This window comes from Excalfactoria chinensis, chromosome 2 (genome assembly GCF_039878825.1).
Source record: "Excalfactoria chinensis isolate bCotChi1 chromosome 2, bCotChi1.hap2, whole genome shotgun sequence".
NCBI classification, from domain to species: Eukaryota; Metazoa; Chordata; class Aves; order Galliformes; family Phasianidae; genus Excalfactoria; species Excalfactoria chinensis.
In genome coordinates, this window is record NC_092826.1 from 60,625,878 (window position 1) to 60,648,115 (window position 22,238).

Here is a 22,238-nt window from a genome sequence, read left to right on the forward strand (position 1 = left end):
GCTGTGCTCCAGACTAGAGAGCCCTGTGCCAGGGCTGTCCTGAGAGCACTTCCATCCCTGTTCCCCGCAGCTGCTTCAGGCTCAGCTTTGTCCATTCTCAGTAGGAAAATCTGACAAAGATTCCCTTTCCTATCACAGAATAGCATCTTGAAAGATTTTAAATAAAATATATTCACAGAATCATAGAATTGCTCAGGTTGGAAAAGACCTTAAAGATCATCAAGTCCAACTGCAACCTAACCATACTACCCTAACAAACAACCCTCCACTAAATCATGTCCCTGAGCACCACATCCACACGGATTTTAGACGCAACCAGGGATGGTGACTCAACCATCTCCCTGGGGAGCCCATTCCAGTGTTTAACAACCCTTTCTGCAAAGAAGTTTTTCCTGATATCCAACCTAAACTCACCTTGGTGCAACTTGAGGCCATTTCCCCTCATCCTGTCACCTGTCACCAGTGAGAGGAGACCAACCCCGCTTTCACTGTAAGTACTTTTCAGATATTATTATTCAGATTATTATTATTCATAGATATTTTTAGTATTTTAATATTCTAAGAATATTTCTTAAAAAATTGTTGAAATGCAAATAAATAAATTGTCTGGACTTCACTGTCCTATTTGGCATAGACATAGTCTGCAAATAGCCTCTAGAGTAGATATCATAGAACCAGAGAATCATATAGCCATCTAGGTTTGAAAAGACCTTCATGTACAACCATAAGCCTGACCTACTGACTCTCATCAGTAAACCATATCCCTTAATGCCACGTCCACTGTCTTTTAATACCTGCCCTCCCTGGGCAGCCCTGTCCAATGACCACTCTCTGTGAAGAGATTCTTCCTGATGTCCAATATAAACCTCCTTTGCCGCAACTTGAGGCTGCTAGGAACTTGGACAGGAAAATAATAAAATACCCAGAATTATACATGAATCAATCTATCTTTCTAGTTCTTAGAAATGTTTTTATTAAATATTTTCAACTTCTGAATGAGATATAATATTGGTGGCTTTGTGCAACATGGTGGCATGTAAAATAAAAACAATTTAATGTGCAATAGAAGTCAGTATAAATTACCCTCCAGATTGGTCACCCCAACCAGAATGTTTGGACAGGGAAGAGTCACTTATGGCTTGCCAAGTGCAGTGCATCCCTGGACAGAGTCCTCCAAGCCAGCTTCAAACAAGCTGTCTTCAAAACCAGAAGAAGGAGAAATTATTTGGCCTGTTTACACAATCACTTGCAAATGTGGCTCACAGGATCCAAGCTATTACTTCTTCACTGCGCCTTGCATTCCTGAGCAAGCAAATGCTTACTTGGAAACAACACATAGTTATCCTTTTGTGGTAATAAATTTGATTCTGAACTCTTTAAAGAAAATCTTTTGGCTTTCTTAGCAAGGCATTCTTCCACATTTTTTACATGCTTCTATGCTGAATTCTTTAAATTGCCGTTAACAGAAGTCTCAGATATTGAGCTTATAAGGCCTGTACGGTCCCTTCTCTTCTGATAGCAACTTCTGATGGCTTTGTAGATGGCAAAGACGGGGATGACCAAACTTGGTATGCCAGCGAGGATTACAATAATAGCATACACCCAACCGGGATATCCAATCTTCTGTGGTTTTGGGAATTCTTCCTGAAAGAATAAAATAAGTTATAGGAAGTGAGAGGAGCAAATACCTGAAATCGTGTGCATTCAGTTTTTTAACAGTAGAGAAACAGAACCACAGCAGCAGTTTGCCACAAGAGGCACAGGGATTTACTGGTTCAAGGGCACTTTCTTGTTTCATAAGGCCAGAGAAGAAAATCTCTAACCCTGTGGTTGAGGGTTCTGTCCAATTCAGTAAAACTGAAATTTGGACTTATTTTTTTGAAGTGCTACTTTTCTATTGTCAACTTCTTATATTTGAACTTTTTTGTTTATTCAAAGCTTGTTTGAGATGGAAGGTTAATGTAACTGACCGTGACTCTTACATTGAAGAAGGAGATATCAAGAAATTCTAAATATTTTGATTTTATAAACTTACATATTGAGGGTTCCAAACACTGTAGAGCAGTTCTTCATTGACTTTCGTCACAAAATAAAAGAAGAAGATAACTAACATAATGAGAGGACTGATAACTCTCCAGGTAACCTGCCAGAATATATTGGGCTTGTGTCCAACCATGAACTCAATATCCTTGTTAAACCTAGGAGCAAAAACAGGAACTTCAGGACAATAAAAACAGAAAAGGATCAAAAGCTGCAGGCCCAGAAGCAGGAGAGTTCAAGTGATACTGAACCGTGATTCCCCATACTTTGCTAATGTCTGTGTGAGTGGAGGACTGACACCTGAAGATAGACCCACGCAGTCTGAATTTATGCAGAGCTTACTGTAATTACATTATAAGTTTCTAACTCGTAGTTCCCAAAAGCAAGGCAGGAAAATTATTTTTGGAAAGGTACTTTCTTCAAGAGTTCTCTGAAGCATATATGAAATAATTTCAGAACAGAGTTGGTGTAGGTGGAGTTTCGGGTAGTTATATCAGGGCTGGGGTTTTTTTTTACAAGCACCTCAGAGTTGCATCGATTAAAAGGAGAGATACGATATAACAAAGAAGCAAGTTGTAATGATTTAAAAAATTAGATTCTATGGATAATGCTTGATTAATTTGGATTTCTATCAGTGATCTCGGTTTGAGTTGTATTTAACTTTACACTTGCTCATTAAGGGCACCTAGAACTGTGTCATTTGGGTTAAGCACAGAGCATACAGTAGAAAATGGAACAAATATGTCCCCACAAGAAGAATCTGTTGCATCAGGACTGCAGCTATGCAATTACTCAATATATAAACTACTGCCTAGTGGTGTTTAATTTGTGTTTCATACCTGTCTATTCCATAAATGTAGACAACTGAGAACATCTCACAGAAGGCGATTATTAGCAAAGGAATGGAGCCAGCAAAACTGTCAAACAGAGCAAGCCAGTAATTGCCAGACCTCAGGACAAAAATGAAAGCTAGCAAGTAAGACCCTGCACAGACGATACCTGTGAAAAACAGAATACAAAACAACAGCATGTTTAGACACAATACCAAAAGTAACCAAAGAATCAACCAAAAACTAGGGAAACCGGGTGGACTTCTGGGTTCCTCATGCGTACTGAGAACTTGCTTGTATCAGAACATTGTGGCCATGTCCAGGTGAGCAGGGCACTCACTGCTGTTGCTGAACTACATCTCTTTGTAGAAGGCTTCCAGAGGAAAAGTACCTGCTAGGCAACTGAGAACAAGTCTGGTAGAGAACTGAGGCACATCCCCTTGAGCAGAGGCATTTTCTGGGTATCCAACACAAAATGCACAAGATCAGAATATCTTCTATTCCAGAAGATTCCTCATGTGGCACTGCTATAAGCACTGAGATTCAAGGACTACAAGGAAGGCCCTTCATTTCCAGTTTTGGTCAGTTCTCAATTCTAGCCTGAAAAAAGCCTCACTAAATCTTTTGTGTGTGTGTATATATATGTGTGTGTGTATGTGTGTGTATGTATATGTATATAAATATATATATACGCACCCCAAATTGTTTATCAATATTAGGACAAACTCGGCCATAATTCTGTTTGGGTAACACTGCAATTTTTAGCGTATCAATTGTTAATTGAATGGGGTGGAGATCACTTGTCTCTCACAAAGCACTTACCTGTTATGAGTTCCTTAGGCCATTTAGGGGGTATGATCTTCAGATCTTGCAAAGGTACAAGCACACCTTCTACATTTCCAAACATAGATGACAAACCCAAGCAGAAGAGCATGATGAAGAAGAGGACGGACCACAAAGGTGAGACAGGCATCTTGGTGATAGCTTCAGTGAAGACAATAAAGGCTAAGCCGGTTCCTTCAACTCCCTGCGTAAGATTTCAGAAGCTCCAAAAATTTGCTTTGTTAACATCACACAGCCTTTAAATTTACATCTATATTCACTGGAGTTGGTGTATACGCCACAGCATGCAACAGTAATTAACTTTCTTTTTCCACAAAGACCTCCAAAACGCAGCAACGTAATTGCAAAATGCAGCACTATAATTATATGGAAAACAAAAAGATGTATAATTCCAGTTCCAATGCAGAGAAGCTCTGGTGCTCCATTCCTGGAGGCACTCATGGCCAGGTTGGATGGGGCCCTGAGCAGCTGAGCAGGTGGGGGGCAGCTCTGCCCATGGCACAGGGTGGGGCTGGGTAGGCTTTGAGGTTCCTTTCAGCCCAAACCATTCTATGGTTCACAGAATCACAGAATCATCAAGGTTGGAAAAGACCTAGAAGATCATCCAGTCCAACCATCACCAATACTTCCCAGCTAAATCATATTCCTCAACACAACATCCAAACATTTCTTGAACACTCCCATGGTCGATGACTCCACCACCTCCCTGGGCAGTGCATTCCAGTGCCTGACTATCCTTTCCGAGAAGTAGTACTTCCTAATGTCCAACCTGAATCTCCCCTGGCACAGCTTGAAACCATTGCCTCTAGTTCTATCACTGCCTACATGAGAGAAGAGGCCGACCCCCAGCTCACCACAACCTCCCTTCAGGAAGTTATAGAGAGCTATAAGGTCTCCCTTGAGCCTTCTCTTCTCCAGGCTGAACAATCCCAGCTCCCTCAGCCGCTCCTCATAAGGCCTGTGCTCCAGACCCCTCACCAGCTTCGTAGCCCTCCTCTGAACACGTTCCAGGGCCTCAATGTCTTTCTTGCAGTGAGGGGCCCAAAACTGAACACAGTACTCAAGGTGCGGCCACACCAATGCCGAGTACAGGGGGACAATGTCCTCCCTGTTCCTGCTAGTAACACTGTTTTTGATGCAAGCCAGGATGCCGTTGGCCTTCTTGGCCACCTGGGCACACTGTCGGCTCATGTTCAGCCATGCATCAATCAGTACCCCCAGGTCTGTTTCCTCAACACAGTCCTCCAGCCACTCCACCCCAAGCCTATAGCGCTGCCTGGGGCTGTTGTGGCCGAAGTGCAAGACCCGGCATTTGGTCTTGTTGAACCTCATCCCATTGGCTTTGGCCCAGCTCTCCAGCCTATCCAGATCCCTTTGTAGGGCCTTGCTCCAATTTAACCTTGATTACCTGTTTATCCTAGCATAGTTCTGCCATCTGTAAAGCACTACCACTAAGTGAGACTGTGGTAGAAAGAGATAGCAAAGATGAATGATCATCAAAGGATGATATAAACCGAAAGAAACTTTTATGACCAGTGAGAGGGCTGTTTGTACATCACATGTACCAGAAGCTGCCACCACAGCTGCAGACAGGTAGCGGTATAGAAATGCCTGCTGCTGTTTTGACAGCTACAGCAGGCCATAATTGAAAGAGTTTTTCAGAGGAGTTGAATTGCTCTTAAAATGCCTCTCTCTTCAAAAGCAAAACAATATCCTATGGAATAAAAGGAAGTAATATTTTAGCCCAAGAGCATTCCAAGCAAACCACAGTAGGTAGAAACATAATTAAGAAAATGAAAAAATACAATGCCAAAAAAAACCTCATCCACACTCATAATGAAAATTGTTAATTGATTAAGAATTAAAAACGTTGCTACAGTTTTTGCAATATGAATGGTATCAGTATGAGATATGATGTAAAACTTACCTCACTTAATAAACTTTTCAGATCACAGGTTTCAAAATTAAGGCTTGCAAAAGTGACAGGATCAGTCATGTTGCACAGCTTCTTCATTTGCTCAAAGTTATCTTGGGTTACATTGCCCTCTGGCAAATCAAATGCATTCATCAAGGTAAGAATATTTCTGTAAAAGTGAGATACAAGTATTTTGAAATTGCTTATTTATAACACCCTCAGAATTAATTTTTCACTCTTAAGTGAAAAATTGTGTGCTTAAGAGCACAATGTCTTTTGTAAAGAAGATTCAAAAGAATCAAAGGCCAGGCTGGATGTGGCTCTGGGTAGCCTGGGCTGGTGGTTGGCAACCCTGCCTGTGAGAGGGTGTTGAAAGTAGATGATCTTTGAGATCCTTTCAACCCAGGGCAGTCTGTGATTCTATAATTCTGTGAATCAGCTTTTGCTGCTCAGGATCAAATTAGGAAATTGGGAAGCTCAATGGTTTCATGCAAGTGAAATTCTTTCTTCTTCCCATGTGAGCCCAATGATGTCTTTCAGTACCCAGACCTCAGCTAAAGGGATCAGACACTTCAGGGACTCCTACAACAGCAGGCTTCCCCTCTTTGCACTGCAAAGGGATGTGCTCAGCTGTTGAGGCTGGGAAGCTCTTGGGGTTGTGTCAGGTGCATGCAGTTACACATCATGAACTTTCCCAGCTGGGTATGGAGGAACTAACTGGAACCTGTGACACCTGGCAGCCCAGGTGAGAAAGGAGTCGGAGTTTCTCCACTGAAATTAGGTACCTCTGTGACACCCAAGCATTTAAGCTCTGTGGGAGACAAAGTAAATCATAGTATCATAGTATTGTGCGAGTTGGAAGGGACCTTAGAGATCATCGAGTCCAACTCCCGGGATTCGAGCCCTCTGTGTAGCAGAGCGGCACTTCTACCCCCTGCTCCACAGGGGGGATTCGAACCCGGGCCCCCTGGTGTTGCAAACGGGAATTCTACCGCTGCGCCACCGGGGCACACAAAATGTTGAGCTGACTAAGGATATGTTGCATCTATCCCATACATTGGCTCAGCTGGCAGAGATAATTCTGAATTCTGCAATTTTTATTAAATTTGCTAGACAGTTTTTCTGTGTTTGATAAAAATTAAATGAATTAAAATGGGAAGATTAATTACTCTCTAGCTCTGGGTAGTTATGTAGCATGCAGAATCAGTAGCAGTACTTAAGTGCCTACACTGTAGTCCAGATGTGGCCATTTCTCAGCATTATTTCATTTCACTCTAAAACCGTAGGTACTATAGTATGCTCTGATGAAAAAAAGTATGTCATGAACTGAATCCATCTTGACATTGGCATAAATTGTCACATAACTGCCATTATATCTCAAGTGTTTCAGGGAAAAAAGCCACCACCATTCAAATACAGAATGTCCTCCTCCCCTATTACTTTTGGAAACACCAAGGATGGTTGCTTATACAACGTCTGTGTAGGAAATAAAGTGGCTCAGATAATTATCGCTCCCTGTGAGGTTCTTTTGATTCTCTGGAGTAGTGGGCAGTACACAAGCACATGTTCATGAGCTGTAATTGTTCAGAAATGACCGAAGCATTATTGTCAAGCTAAGAGAAGTGCCTCAGCCAAACAAACATGTGGATATTCTGCTTTTTCAATAACTTACTTGTCGAAACAGTCATCGTATCTTTCTGTGGCTCTGAATCCAATGATGGAGTATATGACAGTCGCTGCATAGACGGATGTGAAACCATTGATCACAGAGATAATCACAGCATCTTTCTCACAGTTATTGCTGCAATTCAGAGAGAAGAGACAATGGATTTCAAACACATCCCCAAAACTGGCTACCAAGACTAACAAAAACATAGTGTACAGGTGCATATGTACATCAGCATGGGCTTTAAGGTTACTTTAGTGAAGCTGGTAAGGATAGATTTAGTGAATTCAGACTCAGTGCCTTAAGCAAACTAACAGCTATGCTTTTTTCTTTTCTTTTTTTCCTCAAATCACTTTGTGCATAAGGAATGATTGCCTCAATTTTTTCTAAGTATCATGGCAAATGAAACAGGAGGGGCAAAAAAGTACGTCTCCTCCTCTTTGTGCCGCACGTGCATGTATGCACACACATATTACTGTAGGATGCAGGTAGAGTGTTCTGCTACAAGGTGAAAGATTTGGGTTTGAAATCAGCCAAGAGGAAAAAGTGAACAACACCCTCCACAAAACTGTGGTATGGTGAAGATACAGCAGCCAAGAGCATTTTGGAAGGTTTTTTTGACTGTTGGATATAAGATGACTCAAAATGTCTCCAAACTTTGGAAATACTATGGGAATGGTATGCTGAAAAAGTGGGAGAGGCAATTTATTCTGCTGAAAAAGCTAAATTGCCTTGTAGAGACTTTTCTTGTTTGTGCTGGGATGGAAAATCTGCACACCCAGGAAGAGACTTTCATCTGAGAGGGAAGATAAAGAATCAGTATGAAATTAGTTAATGGTTTTATTAGAAGGCTGTAAAACTCTATTTATTGTATTTCTCTTGGGCAAGGCAGGGCTTTTCAGATTAATCTGATGTTGTCATATTCAATTTTTTGATCAACTTCAAGTGGAGAGGAAAGTCAGCAAAGACTTGTGATCTTTCCTGATTCATAGCATTGCAAGAAAGTCTGTAAGGGGTTGGGGGCATTGGATTGAAATTCTTTGCTGTTTCTGCTGTCTTTTTTTTTCACTGAAGCATGAGACAGGCTTGAGTAACGTATTTCTTTCAGAGAAAGCGAGATGCTCAGGCTCCTCCTCGACACAAATGGGACCAAACCAGATATTCAAAACTTAATTTGGAGATATTTGTCAGTAATATTGGGCTCAGACAATGCCACACAGTTTGCCTTTCAAAAAGACAATGCTGAAGGGACGGCAGGCACTGAGAAACACTGATGGCAGCTCCAATATTTTGTGAGGCAAAATACAGCACTGCATCATAATTCGGTGGTTGGGTCAGTCCCTGGGTGAAGAGTGTTGGTACTCCAACTCTTCCTTGGCCCCATCTCATGCATAATGGAAGCAACTGAGTCTGAATTAAAAAAATCATAAATATTTATTCTAATCCCTAAACAGAAGATTACAGCCGTGGTCTGTGAATTGCTTTGAAATGCATGCAACATCAGCTGGCTTCAACTGTGTGAAGAAGAATAGCAAAGCCATGCTCCTGGTTTGTGGCAGGTAGCCAGTCCCTGATGTCTAGCATGACCCATACTGTTGTTCTGTAGGAAGTCAGCCAGCCCTTGGACCTGGAGTCTTTGGCTCCTGAGAGCAGGGTCAGCAAGACAAATTGTGCCTTACCTGGCAGACAGGATGGTGCCCCAGTCTTGTAATTACTGCGTAACAGTAGGGCAGGAGTGAGTAGGCTTCATTTGAAAGAATTAAATATTCACATAACATTTGGCTTTTGCCTCAATACTTACTGAACAGGGTTGTAACTGGAGAATGAAATGAGGCCTCCAAAAGCCAGGGAGAAAGAGTAAAACACCTGCGCACCCGCATCCAGCCACGTCACTGGGTTAGCCAGCTCAGTAACCTGGGGCATCAGACATAGAGTCTATGTAACATTGCTAGTCAGGCTGAATATGAGGAATTTAAAACAAGAATGTCAGACATGCAGTACTTAAATTTTTGATGAGTGTAAAAACTGTCAGTTCATTTGTCAAACTTAGTTTTGTTTTTTGCTATTTTTTTTTCCCCCTCAAATGCAAGCCTATCTGCAAGTTTCCTACAAGTATTTTGAAAACTGATGAACAGCTTATTTCTTGTAAATAGCTGACAGTTTCTGAGCCCATTTCCAGAGAAGTCATTATTTAGCATTAGTGGTGACCACTCAGAGGTCTGCTCGTGGAAAAGGAATATCCTTTCAAATTTTGCTTAAAATCTGTTGCATAGTAAAACCATCCTAATAGGTCTTTTGTGCAGCTGTCCCAATTGGGTGGTTCTCCTCTCAGCTATGTGATTTGTGCTTTCAACCTAGATTCACCCCTTAACTAGAATACAAGGCATCCCTGGAAAAGAAAGCAAGCTCCCTTGAAACAACTCTCTTGCATCTCTCAGCAATGATCCTTCAATTTTTTTATAACAAATTTTGAGGGAGGAGATAGGGAGAGGGAGCATACATGTGTCTGTGTATATTTTACATCTGATGCAAAGAAAGATTCACCTGTCAGGATCAAGGCTCTTAAGACTCCTGAGGGACAGCCATAACGGCATGACCAGAGGGGATTCGTTTTCACTCAGTTGTTTATTACAGAGGGAACTCCATCGTGTTTCGGTAATACGTGGACTAAGCAGTGACTTACGTTTGGAGTGAAGAGAAACACAATTCCATTGACTGATCCTTTCAGCGTCAAGCCACGGATTAGAAAAATGGTAAGCACAAGGTATGGAAGAGTTGATGTTACATACACGGCCTGCACGAGGAGTATGTAAATAAAACAGTTAGATAGAATGAAACGCTTATCTGAGGGCGTATCAGAATAATGTTGTTTGCTTGTGCAGAGAGCTGATGTTAAGAACTGGCACACACCCAAGGGAATTTCCACAGATATGTTTTGAAGAGAACAGTCAGCAAAAGGCAAGTGCCTCAATCCTGTGTTAAAGGCTAATGTTAACGTTAATGTGGAGACGTTTAAGAAGTGTTCTTCTAGGGTCTCTATGGACAATGAAAGCTGAGCTGCTAACACCGATGTCCACATCAATAAAATCAGATTAAATCAGATCAACTTCTATTTCATTCAGCTTCCTTCTTCAAAAACATCCCCTATGATGACATCTGAAATTTTAGACATGCGTTCACTCAAGAAACAGTTTCTACACTATGTTTAGACCCACTGTGAATAAGGACTCACAACAGCATAATGAAAATCATCTGTTTCATACAAAACAAAATAGAATACCTTTCCTGTTGTTTCAATGCCTCTGATTGTGCACACATACAGTATGCCCCATGCACATGTTAAGCATAACAGAAGCCACCACTGTATAGTGCCTGAATCCTCAATAGATGTGGAGGTGTTTAATGTTTCTCTGTACCAGAAATAATCCACAGGAGAGCTCTTTGCACATTCTTCTATGTAATCTGTAACCACAAAATTATGGACATTCTGCAGGTTAAATAATAAACACCGGTGTTCAAGATTATACTATGTAAAGTCAACAGGTTTGTTGTTGGAAGACTTCATTGCTGAACAGCATTTTCAAAATAGCATTGTTTAACAGGGATACAGTTGTCATTGTTATTTCTGTTAATTAAAGTGAGAGGATTGATCCATGGCTAATTCAACCATTCTTCGAAGCTCTTTCAAAGATTCTTCTTTCTATATGTGTTTTCTTTCTTCCAACAAAAAAAAGTTAGAATCCTCTTGTGCCATGGAAAATACGTAGAGGACTTTTGAACACACATGCATGTATATTGAATGGATTATTTTTTAATGTAGAAGCAGCTAGGTATACGTTTATAATGGTTGTACACTTTTCACACTTCACGTCAAAGAGCACCAAAACCAGCCAAACAAAAGCCAAACCAAAGAACTGCTTTGGGCTTTCAGTGTACACCCTGCTGCATCTTGGCTGGTAAAGTCCAAGCACATGCCCGCAGCCTCTTGCAGAGTGAGGGCTCTTCACCTCCCACCAGCCAGCATTACTTCATCTTTCTGCCTTGTAGGGCATCATTTAAGGACTTGTCAGCTCAAGTTGGAGTCCAGGAGTTGAACTCCTTATTCATCCCTTCCAACTTGGGATATTCTATGATCCAATGATTCTAAGCTGGACTTCCAGCTACCTTCAAGACACTGAGCCATGCAATACTCTGCCTTGCCCTGCCCTTGCATGTAGATGGAGGATAGAAGTGCAGCCCTGAAGAGCCACTCACTGACCAATGGGAGCAATCTGCTCCATTGCTCCGTGCAATCTCAGGCAGGGCTGGTTGTGAGCAACAAAGCTGCTCTCATACCAAGAAATAATTACATTTAAGGTAGTTCACGTGTATGTTTTATTCTTCTTTTCTTTTTCTTTTCAATATGCTATCGAAGGGCTTTTGGTGAAGAGATGGAAGACAACAAACAGGGACTGATATTGATTTTAGCACTGTGTATGTGAAAGGTGGTGTCTGGTATCTCTCACTGGTATAGACAAAATATTTCCTCTCACGCTTTTATCAACGATTTCTATTTCTGTTCAGGTGAGAAGCTCAAAGCTGACAACAATGTGCATATACTGTTTTATAACTTCCAGATTGCTTTAGAACTCTCAGCACCATTTTAGATTAGTATGGAAAACAAATTACCCATTTTACTCCTAGTTACAGGTTTAAGTTTCAAAATATAATATTTTTTTTATTATTATTATTATTATTATTATTATTATTATTATTATTATTATTATTATTATTATTATTATTATTATTATTATTATTATTATTTTAAATCGTTCCAAATAGCAATGAAGTTACTTTGCCATTTCACAGTATTTCTGCTACTTACTATTAGCATTAATAACTGCTGTAAGAAACATGGAACTGCTATTCAGCGGTGTTTCAATAATGCTGACATCTATTAGTTACAAGGAACACATTTAAATCTGGAAAATGTTAATACTTATGCTAAACTTGCACTTTTTGAATGTTCTGAATGTAAATACGTCTGTCAAAATCTTTCCAATGACTTCAGCTTCAAAGTCTCATATAAAACATCCATGCTGGCCTCAAAGATCCTTACCTTATCTTTACATATCCTGATCTTTATACAGTGTGTATATACTTTTACAGAACACAAATATTAAAATAGCACAGTATTCCTAATAGTATTGGCCTGTCTTACTGTTGTCTTACAGAAAAAGCCCTAGAAACAAATAAATGTGCTATGAAACAAAATGCAACATTTCACAGAACATACCTGTTCTGTTTTCAGTGAGAGGACAGGTACTCCAAGGCAGGGGCTCTTGGAAGGAGTTGAAGAAATACCACATTACCCAAGCAATGATAGTATTGTAATATAAACCCACCAGGAAAGATACACACATTGCTGCCATGCCTGAAAAATAACAAAAATTAGATTTCAATGTAAATTTCAGAGTTCTTTAATAAGACACACACACACACACACACACACTATATATATATATATATATAGTGGGATAATTAAAAAAAAAAAAAAAAAAAAAGAGAAACCGTAAAAGATCAGTCCAACCAGATATATGAATATCATCATCATAGTATCATAGTATCATAGTATCGTGCGAGTTGGAAGGGACCTTAGAGATCATCGAGTCCAACTCCCGGGTTTCGAGCCCCCTGTGTAGCGAAGCGGCACTTCTACCCCTGCGACACAGGGGGGGATTCGAACCCGGGCCCTCCAGTGCCGCAGGCAGCAGCTTAAACCACTGCGCCACTGGGGGCACACAATATGAAAGCAGCTTTGACAAATCTTATTTTAAGGGTATGAAAATACATCCTGTCTTTAGATTGTCACTACAAAGAAAGATGCTCTTATTTCCTTCCCCCTCCAAAATACGGCAAAAAGTTAACACTTTAAAGAAGGAACTCCAAGGGTAGAATTAACACCACTTTTTTTCAGTGTGCAGAATGGAGCACACTCACTAAAATGAGGAATATGAGTTCAAGTCCCAGCTCTGGGTCCAAGTATGGATCATGGTATGAGCCTCATCTTGTTACTCTTCAGCATTTACCAACCCTCCTCACCATCACTAATCATGGTTAGTGGCCTACCCACTCTCTTCTTTATTCTTTCTTTTGAATGTAGGCTTTATTGCTGTGAATTTGTGACCCAAAGACAGGACAGGCTAGTCCTACACACATATGAAGCCTCTGTGAGTGAAGCTGATGCAAATGTAGGAGCCAAGTTTATGGGTAGGCTAACTCCCACCAGTGATGACAGTTCCTATTCACAGTCTTGCCTTCCGGTATTTAGGAAAACTGAGAAGCTAAGTGTATGTACAGATGGACTGAATTTTTCCTAAATGTGACCCAGATAGTCTTTCTCTTCCACAGTGTCACCACAAAGGTAGGCAAAGTTGTGTGGCTAGTCTTATTTTTTATGGCATGTTTAGCAGCCGGGAAGCACAGTCTGTGAAAAGCCGTAGGAATCAAATTAGTATCTCTCCCTCTCCACTTGCTCCCAAGCAACCTGTGGTGACTTCTCTGCGAGAGAGTAAATGCTAATGATTAGGTCCTGAAAGCTCTTAGGTTCAGAAGAATTTTGAAAAACTCTGCAAGCCGTATCTTTTGTAACTGATTAACAGACACAGTTGTTGCATCAGTGATCTTAACCGTCTGTATCTCTTTCAAGTGTGTGATGATCACAGAACCACAGAGTATCATGGCTGAGGTTGGAAAGTTCCTCTGGAGGTCATCCCATCCAACCAGAATATGGCACACCAAAACAAAAGTCTGAAGCTTTGTTCTTAGTTCTAGTGCTTTATTACACAGCTTTTTATATCCTCATCGGACTTACCAACACCTTTCAGGGTAGGGTGAATGGAACTCCAGACTCCCACACTGCCTTTCCTCAGCCTTTGGCCAATGGCAAACTCAAGATGAAGCAGGGGGATACCCTCCAGAATCAACAAAATCAGGAAAGGGATCATGAAGGCTCCTGTAATGGGCAAGAAAAAAGAAGTTCTTCGTGTCACTGACATACAACAGTAAGGCACAAACTTCAGCTCTTCTGGGTTTTCAAACAGTGAGTTGTGGAAACTCTTCTCTGATTTATCTGCAGTGCCTTTGAATAACATCCAAGAAGGAGATGTGTGGATTCAGTCAGAAATTCTTATCCTTCCCAAGTTGCAAATGCAAACCTAAATTATTCACTCCCAAGGTTAAACTCTGAAGGAGCCACCTTTGGATTGGCAATGGAGGTAAAACAATTACTTTCCTGGAATGACTTCCATTTTTTTTCAGTAAAAGTTATGGTTTTATAACTATGAATCATCCAAATTATAAGTAGTTGTTGAATGAGCTAAGAAATGATTAGGCAGGAGCATGGAGGAAGGTGCCAGCCCCAGTAAGGTTGTCTCCATAAAATGACCAATAACTCTTCCTGAAAACTGTATAAAACAACTGTTATGTTTTAGTAGAAGAGATCTGAAGTTCAGGGTTTAAACCTTGTTAATTATGACAAGGCTGGTTAGTATGGGACATCATTCTTTTTTTCTTAGTAGAGTGCACCTCAAACATGTAGATAACAAATAACACCACACTGGAATACCAAAGTGCAGAGCCAACTGCTTGAAAACTGTGTCTTAATAGACTTATAGCTGAATATCATTACAAACTACCATCAGCTTCCTAATCACAGACGGTAAATAATATAGGGACGTTAACAAATAATTGCAGAACACCATATGAACTGTTCGTGTCTGGGTACCTGTTGACTTTTTCAATGCAATGAAAACTGTATAGAAAATGATAGAGGAAATTTGAAGAATGGGAAATATAGTTTTGAATCACAGACAGTTGAATATTTTTGGAAGATCTATAGTATGTATTCAACTGCTTCACCGTGTATATTCATAATGGCATACACACAAGAGTTGTAGAAACAATCTGTATCACAAAGACTTCATTTTCCAAGGGCTTGAATGAAGTCCACTAAAATCAGCATTGCTGTTTCAAATGGTCACTATTATAGTGAAATTAGCCAACTGTACTCTTTTTCTTTCTACTCTCATGGAACTGAAACAGTTCTAGCTATTCACCTATCTTTGATTTACGTTTTAAAGATTTGGTAATCACTGTTGATACTGGCATTTAAAAGCATGAAATGCTATTCAGAATGCTGAGCACTTTGAAAATGTACATTCTGCACCTCAGGTTGAATGACTAACCACTGTTGCACTACAAAATATGTTTCTGTTGAATTCAAAAAGTAATTGTGTAGACACAAATTTTCCCAGCGTTCTTTAGGGTGTTTCATTTAGCAACGCAAAAACTTCATACTAAAAATCTAAAACGATTCAAAATCACTGTAGCTCATTTGATATGCATTAAAAATTGTCTATCGCTGTAAAAGCAAGACAGACAGACTGAAGAGGTCTCAAAAGAGAGCCAAAAGAATAACTAATTTGGGGCATGGTTTTTGTTAGTGAAAAAAATGAACTGATATTTCTAAAGAAGTTTGCTAAACTTCCAGCTCTACTGACTCTTTCTCAGTTTCTTCTGTGTCACTCTGTTGATTTGGTATATGCAGTACATACGCATCATCATGAAGGAGGACAGCATTCCATTTGCTTTCTTCCCCACTACATGTCTGATCTTCCTTTCCATTTTCCACAAACCAGGTAGTCCTTGCAAGATCAATAGCCTTGCAGCTACAGGTTAGTTCAAGGTGCCCCAGACTGTTACTCTCTCACTTCAGAGGAAAATCAGGACATTTATAACACCAGAAAGGAATGGAGGATGGTGGTCCAGCCTAGACTCGGGGAAACTGAACTACTACTACCCAGGGCCACTGGTAACAATGCAAAAGAGTTAATTAAGAGTTTCTCCCATTTTGTCTTTATAGACCTGCTTAGCTGTGCTGGAACATGATCTGATATGCACTTAAGGGCCCCTCTCAATCTGATAAGATGTGCAGTGCATGCAGATTTGGCTCTGAAGAGTTTGTACTCTACTGACACTCCACCCTATTCCTGTAAGTAACTTTTCTCCCATCTGTTTTATTCTTCCTTTCACAGATAGCAGGACTTACGCAGTGTACATGGTATTTGTTCTCTCACCATTCTGATCCATCTCTGTACATCCTGGTGACTTCTTCTCTGTATGGGAGTGTCAGTGGGACAACTCCCCCATACACAGCCTCTACCCTTTCATGGAGTTCAAGTTAATTATCTATGTATGGATATAAAAGCTGGTAGAAATATGTCATCTTCTCCTATCTCAGATCAGGTTGGCTCACACTTGCCCTCGTGTCCCACTCTGTCCCAGAGTTCTGCTGAGCTTAAGATGAGACAAGTACAAGATGACTGTGCTTATACCAGCAATTTCAGTTCCAGAGTGTTCTCAGTTTTATGCCAGAATCCCAAGACACTTCATAATAGTCTACAACCTGACCCTACAGATTTGTATGCCTTCTCCATCTTAATCTTGCCTTATTAGCTTCCATTTCAGGTGCTAGATAGGCTTCTACCATACATCAGTCTCACTTTTCTCTGATAAAGACCTTTATCAGAGAAAAAGATAAAAGATTAAAGATCAGCAATGAATCACAGAATGCCCTGATCTGGAAGGGATCTGGGACAATCATCAAGACTCCTGACTCCACACAGGACAAAATGGAAGTAAAACCACAAATCTGAAACTGTTGTCCAAACACTCCTTGTGTTCCCGTAGCTTGGAGCTATGCCAGCTACCCTGGGCAGCCTGTTCCATGCCCATTGCCCTCGGGTGCAGAACCTTTCCCTAATCCCCACCCTAACTGTATCCTGACACAGCTCTATGTCATTCCCTTGGGCCTTGTTGCTGCCGCCAGAGAGCAGACCTCAGTGCTGCCCTCCACTCCCCTTGTGAAGGACTGTAGACCACCATCAGTATCCATATAGTTACCTGATCCAAATATTCTTCATTTGCACTCCTTTTCACCCTTTGAATCTCAGCTTTCAAGAATGGACTGGCACTTAGTTCTGCTAAGGTGAATTTCCTAATCATCTTTACTCCTAAGAGAGACACATCTCTATTCTTAATCAGGCCACAGTGAGATCTTTTAAGGATTTCATTAGGAATTCTCACCCTGGTCAAAGATCTTGTTGTATAACGAAGTAAACAGCATTTATAGTCATTTCAACCTATGGCCACTTGTTTCTTATCATACTTACCAAGAAAAAAAGTGTATATTTTTGTAATTATCACCTCTGCTAGCAAAAGAGGGAAGATCAGGCCATCCTCTATGAAGAATTAGAAGCATTTCCTTATGAAACATTTCCTTTAGCAATCATTCAAAGGTAGTATCAAATTTTCACTTTCAAGTAGGAAGCAGGCTGATTTATATTCTGTCTCGGGCTCCATTTTTTCCATGGCTGACGCATTCTTGCAAATCTTAACTTCAGAGTGCACCTCTGCTCACCCAGCTCTAGCAGACTGGATAGACACTGAGCTTCACTCTCTGAGGCAATGAGATTCAGGAATAGCACTATCCCTAGGCAAAGAACTTTCTCAGTGGACAGCATGATGTATTGTTCCAAGTTTCTCAATATTAAGCCATCTTCTGTGTTGAGAGGATATGCCACAAGTGCTTCATCAGCTCCAGTGTATTTCCTGAGGCCTCAGGATACGTACAAGAGGTACTTTTATTAAAGTGATGTAAAAGAAGTCTTTAAACATTACATGCTCTTGAGAGAGCAAAGGGACTCCATGACCTTCTTTGCACAGATACAGAAAGAAAAAGGATGTTACCTAATAGTAATAACTAATATACTATAAATATATATAAATAATGAGCAGCTGTTCCAGTCTGAAGACTCTCCAGCTGAGATTTTGCATTCTGATTCTTCCTCAGTACTGTATTACAGGAGCACATATTAGTGCATCTGCAGAGCTACTACATCCTCTTTTAGTAAGAAGTGCAAGCTAAGATTTTCTAATGTAAAATTGGGAAAAAAAAAAAAAAAAAGACATTCACAGAAAAGGGAACACAGGTAAATTTCAGATGGAGATGTTTACATTATCATATCCTGAATGCTCAGCAGTGGTTAGAATACCAGTCCCAGAGAGGAAGCTACTCTGTATTGACTGCTGGTGTCTTTGTCACCACTTCATTCAGTGTGTCACGCATGGAGATGAAGAAGTGGCAGTGTTTATTAGAGACATATGTGAGCTGTAGACCTAGAGACTTATTTTTATTGATGGATTAAACATTAAATATACATCCTCCTTTTTATAATGCTCATCAGGGATGAAACAAAAATGCTTAACAGTTGATTAAATGACATGTTGCTCAATAACGATTAAACAAAAGCTATGTGTAATGTCAGAGATAGTGATCATATGAGAGGAAGTCTCAATCTCATTACACGAGTGAAAGCACTGGGGCAAACACTGTAGCTTTTACATCACGTGTATATTGAAGTCTAGTTTGCCAGTGGTAATGATGTATTTACCGATTTTAAGACTCAAATTATTTTTAAGAAGATGGAATATGCTCTATTGTGCTATTTATTTTTTTTTTAACTGTAGTAAATCATTGTCAAAAATACAAAGTTATAATCTACAGCAACAAAAGGAAATCATGTAAGCAGCAGTTTCTTTTTCTGTGTTTGGATATAGTTAAAATGTGACCATAGTTTTGTGCGCAGGAAGAGGCAGCCCTCAAATAATTCTGTTTTTAAACAAAAACGTTTGAAAATAAGAGCTGTCTATATATAACATTGTCTTCCTATGTACCTCCAACAGAGGCAATTTTTCACCACCAACCCCCCAAAAAGTATCCACCTTCAAAGAAGTTTATTAACTACAAGGGTGTATTTTGTAAATCTCTCTACTTCATTTACATTTCATGACGAATATAAAATGTGCAAATGCTGATTCACAAACTAGATGGACATCCAACTTAATCCTGAAGTCCTTGCTTAAAATGTACACCCTTGCTAGCAGACCTCACTGGTGATAAATGGATTCAAACTATAGTCCATGTAACTTGTATCTTAAAAAATAAAGAAGCTAAGGTTGCAATTCTAGCCACTCTGAAAGTATCTTCATGAAGTAACTTACACAGCCTTGAATCCACATGTACTTTATGAGATAACTTATGGTTCCGTGATGACTTAGGACTTGTTCTTATCCTTTGTCTCTTCATGTCTTCCCTCACGCACAGCTTGCTGCCAGTGTCTAAGGCACCAGGGCCTCAGCAGATCTGAGCACTGAACAAGATGCGTGACAGCCAACAAACAGTTTCATGTAGCAGGTTCTTACTCTGCTCTTAAAGCATTTGGGAGCTATCCCTAGGAAACAGGAATGGGAATGGCTGATGGGACTGCGAAACCATTGTTTAAACACTTAACCTCCTAAGGAGAAATCTTGGTACGGGCTTAGATGTTCCTTTCTCCTCATATGGCAGTGAAGTGATGAAATATGGTAAAAACCATCTCAGGTGCTGGATTAGTCTGCTTCCTAGTCAACCTGCAAGGAGCATGTGCTTTGTCTGGGTTAACCTGGAAAAAGCTGCATAAGTAATTCTATCACACACAGAATGAGGGTTAGGACTCTTCTCCTTCAACGTGTAACCTTTTCGTTACAAAAGCTGGCAACGCTGCAAATGACCTTCACCTCACTCTGTACTCCCTAGACACCAGTCAATGTTTAAAAAAAATTAGTAATAGAAGCATTTATTCTTGCAAGTGAGTCATCTGAATAATGTGTAGCCAGATGCCTCTGAGTTTGTATCAGTAACTCTTGACAGAGCCCTCCTTGGTCCCTACTACAACCAGCAGGATCAATTCTTAAACATCCCTCTATGTACGTTTAATGAAAATTACTTCAAAACGTGACTCTTTAAGACACACATTTGCTCCTTTTTCCTTCAGAATCAAATATCCCAAAAGAATAAACACTTTACACATATCCTGGAGTGCAATGAAGATGGAAAGTTGGTAGCAGGTAGAATAGACTTTCAGAAAACTGTCGAGGGCATGGCAAGCTCCTGGTGCTGAAGTATAGCTGTATGCATCACTGCCAACTTGACAGCTTGATTCAATATGCAAGATACTGCTGAGCTGCCCCAAATCTATCACTTGCTAGAGCAGTAGATGTGAGGAACACACGCAAGTAAGATCCTCTGTCAAAATACCTACATTTGGCCCATATTCAGGCTCTCATCTGAAATAAGTTACATACTGCTTCCCTAAAGAAAAATCAGGTTCAAGACAAATCTGCACATGTAATATTGTTTGAGAGGGAAAAGTAGACACAATGTGATATTAATGTTGTCATATAATATTTAAGCAATGATCCAGCTTAAGGTCATCTTTAAGAACTAACAGCAAATCAGGGAAATAAATCTTCTATATTTGATCAGTTAGTCCTAGCTCCTCAGTAAATTAAATGGTAAACAACACATATTTGGGATTTGAATGACTTAATAACAGTAACTTCTAAAAAAAAGAGTCAACTACTTCTGTGCTGTTGCTCCTCATGTTGTAAATCGCTTGCACACTGACACTACAGCCAATACACGGGTCATTCAAAAACCAGTGAAAACCCTATTATGAAAATATCATTTAGGATCATGATTGGAATTTTAAATTGAGAAAACATACTGCTAACATGACAGTGCAAGGCTGATTGCATCAATCACGTCTCAAAATAAAAACAGTCCCTTTTCTCTTGTCACCAACGTGACTTCAGTGGATGTTTACAACCTGTGAAATAACCTTCTCCATCAGACAGTCTTCTCTAGAGAGGACCATCACTGTCTCTATAGGAACTGATCTGTTCTAAACAAAGTATTCCACTATTTGTTTCCCAAAAGTGAATTTAAACCTAGCTTATACCCAGCATTAGTTAAGATAAAGTAAAGACATACCTCCTCCATGGCTCTGGCAGAGATACGGAAACCGCCACACATTTCCTAAGCCAACACAGAACCCTACACATGTCAGCATGTACTGAGCCTTGTTGTCCCATTTAGGTCTGGAGTCTGCCTCTTCTTTCTCAAGGACCTCAAGTTCTGCATGGGAAGGTATTCTGTCCTCCAGGCCAGGATTGGGTAGCTGTAACTTCACCATGTTTTAAATTTCCTGCCCGAAAAAGCTCCCACGGCAAGGAGTTTGTGAAACAGGCAGCTAGTTAGAAATCTGCACAAAAAGAGACCATCTATTTGCTGTCTTCAGCTATATGTAGTGAACCTTTGGCACTAAACTTGAAACTGCAGACCTGTGGTAAAAAGAATCGTCAGCAAATCATCCAATTGACCAAGTCAGCTCCAACACTTATTAATGCTTTATCTGCCAAAGTTTTATGGAACAGTCTGTTCATCTAGTATAAGGCATTGATTTCAGTTAATGTAATTCAGGAGATAATTTGGCAATAAACTGCAATCACCTATAAGGTCACTGCCACTCCCCTGTTTAAACTCACTTAAATACATATATAACCCCAACAAATATGAAGTAAAGTGATTCCACTGGCCTTGCAAGCCAGTGGAGGCTTCATAATTTTTATTTTTTTTTTTATTGTGAAGATAAACTTGTGAATCATCTCTACATTCAGTTTCCCACAGAATATGCTAATGATAATTACTGAAGCATGTTCTTCCCTCTCTGTAAGAGATATTCTGTTAAATGCTCAGACAGAAAGGATGGAGAATGAAAGGGATTATAAAATTTGACCTTTATGATTATAAGCATTATCTACTTACCCTTACTACTAGTTTAGAACATCTTGTAAATGGACAGGAATCAAAGGTCCCTTTACCTTTTCAACAGCCCTATGATGGTCAGAAGGAAAAGAGAAACGCTAGCTAATGAATATCGCAGATACCACTTGGGTCCTCATCTGCTCAGTACAATATAGCAACGCTGCTCTGTTCTTCACTATTATCAGTAAGTAGTTGCTG

At 40.1% G+C, this 22,238-nt stretch overlaps 1 protein-coding gene across 1 annotated transcript; it reads right to left on the reverse strand.

Annotated features, from left to right (window-relative positions):
• Positions 1-994: 994 nt before the first annotated feature.
• LOC140248407 (sodium-dependent neutral amino acid transporter B(0)AT1-like) lies at positions 995-21,408 on the reverse strand. Its single transcript, XM_072329114.1, has 12 exons — positions 21,207-21,408; positions 14,148-14,288; positions 12,570-12,707; positions 10,575-10,756; positions 9,978-10,088; positions 9,096-9,208; positions 7,301-7,429; positions 5,641-5,797; positions 3,693-3,897; positions 2,880-3,039; positions 2,036-2,198; positions 995-1,644 (listed from the first exon to the last, which is right to left on the reverse strand). Exons 1-12 carry the CDS (start codon positions 21,406-21,408, stop codon positions 1,435-1,437), a joined length of 1,911 nt encoding a protein of 636 aa, XP_072185215.1. The 3' UTR covers positions 995-1,434.
• Positions 21,409-22,238: the final 830 nt, after the last annotated feature.